Source organism: Nanorana parkeri, unplaced genomic scaffold, assembly GCF_000935625.1.
Source record: "Nanorana parkeri isolate BGI_ZX_2015 unplaced genomic scaffold, ASM93562v1 scaffold748, whole genome shotgun sequence".
Taxonomy (NCBI): Eukaryota; Metazoa; Chordata; class Amphibia; order Anura; family Dicroglossidae; genus Nanorana; species Nanorana parkeri.
The window spans coordinates 305,604-305,947 of NW_017307016.1; the positions used below are offsets into that span (position 1 = coordinate 305,604).

General features: G+C 59.6%; 1 protein-coding gene across 1 annotated transcript in view; it reads right to left on the reverse strand.

Moving 5' to 3' along the window:
- The window catches only part of GLYCTK (glycerate kinase), a gene marked incomplete at its 5' end in the record, with an annotated part of 9,516 nt that overhangs the window by 932 nt on the left and 8,240 nt on the right, over positions 1 to 344 (reverse strand). Inside the window, one exon of the mRNA XM_018564374.1 lies at positions 5 to 308. Within this exon, the coding sequence (XP_018419876.1) occupies positions 5 to 308 (304 nt within the window). The remainder of the gene's footprint in view (positions 1 to 4; positions 309 to 344) is intronic.

Consider the following 344-nt stretch of genomic DNA (forward strand, 5'->3'; position numbering starts at 1 on the left):
GAGCAGCAGGGGGAGATAACCCAACTTCTGAGCCTCGCGCTCCGCCTCGCGCAGGGCCGTCCGGTTGGAGCCGATGAGGATGTTGTGGACGTGCGGGAAAGGTTCCGCCCCTTCCTGCCGCGGTCGGGAGGTTAAAGCTTTTTCCACGGCCTCGGATACCGGACCCCTCAGGTTGTATTTGGTCAGAACCCGGAGGCAGCTGTCTGCGCTGTGACCGCTCGGAACCGTCGGCCCGCTGGCAATGACGTCCAGGTCATCTCCAATGACGTCAGACAGGATCAGACTGACAACCTGCAAAGGGAGTGAAACATGTCAGGGGGCTAGCATAAGATCAATATGTCATC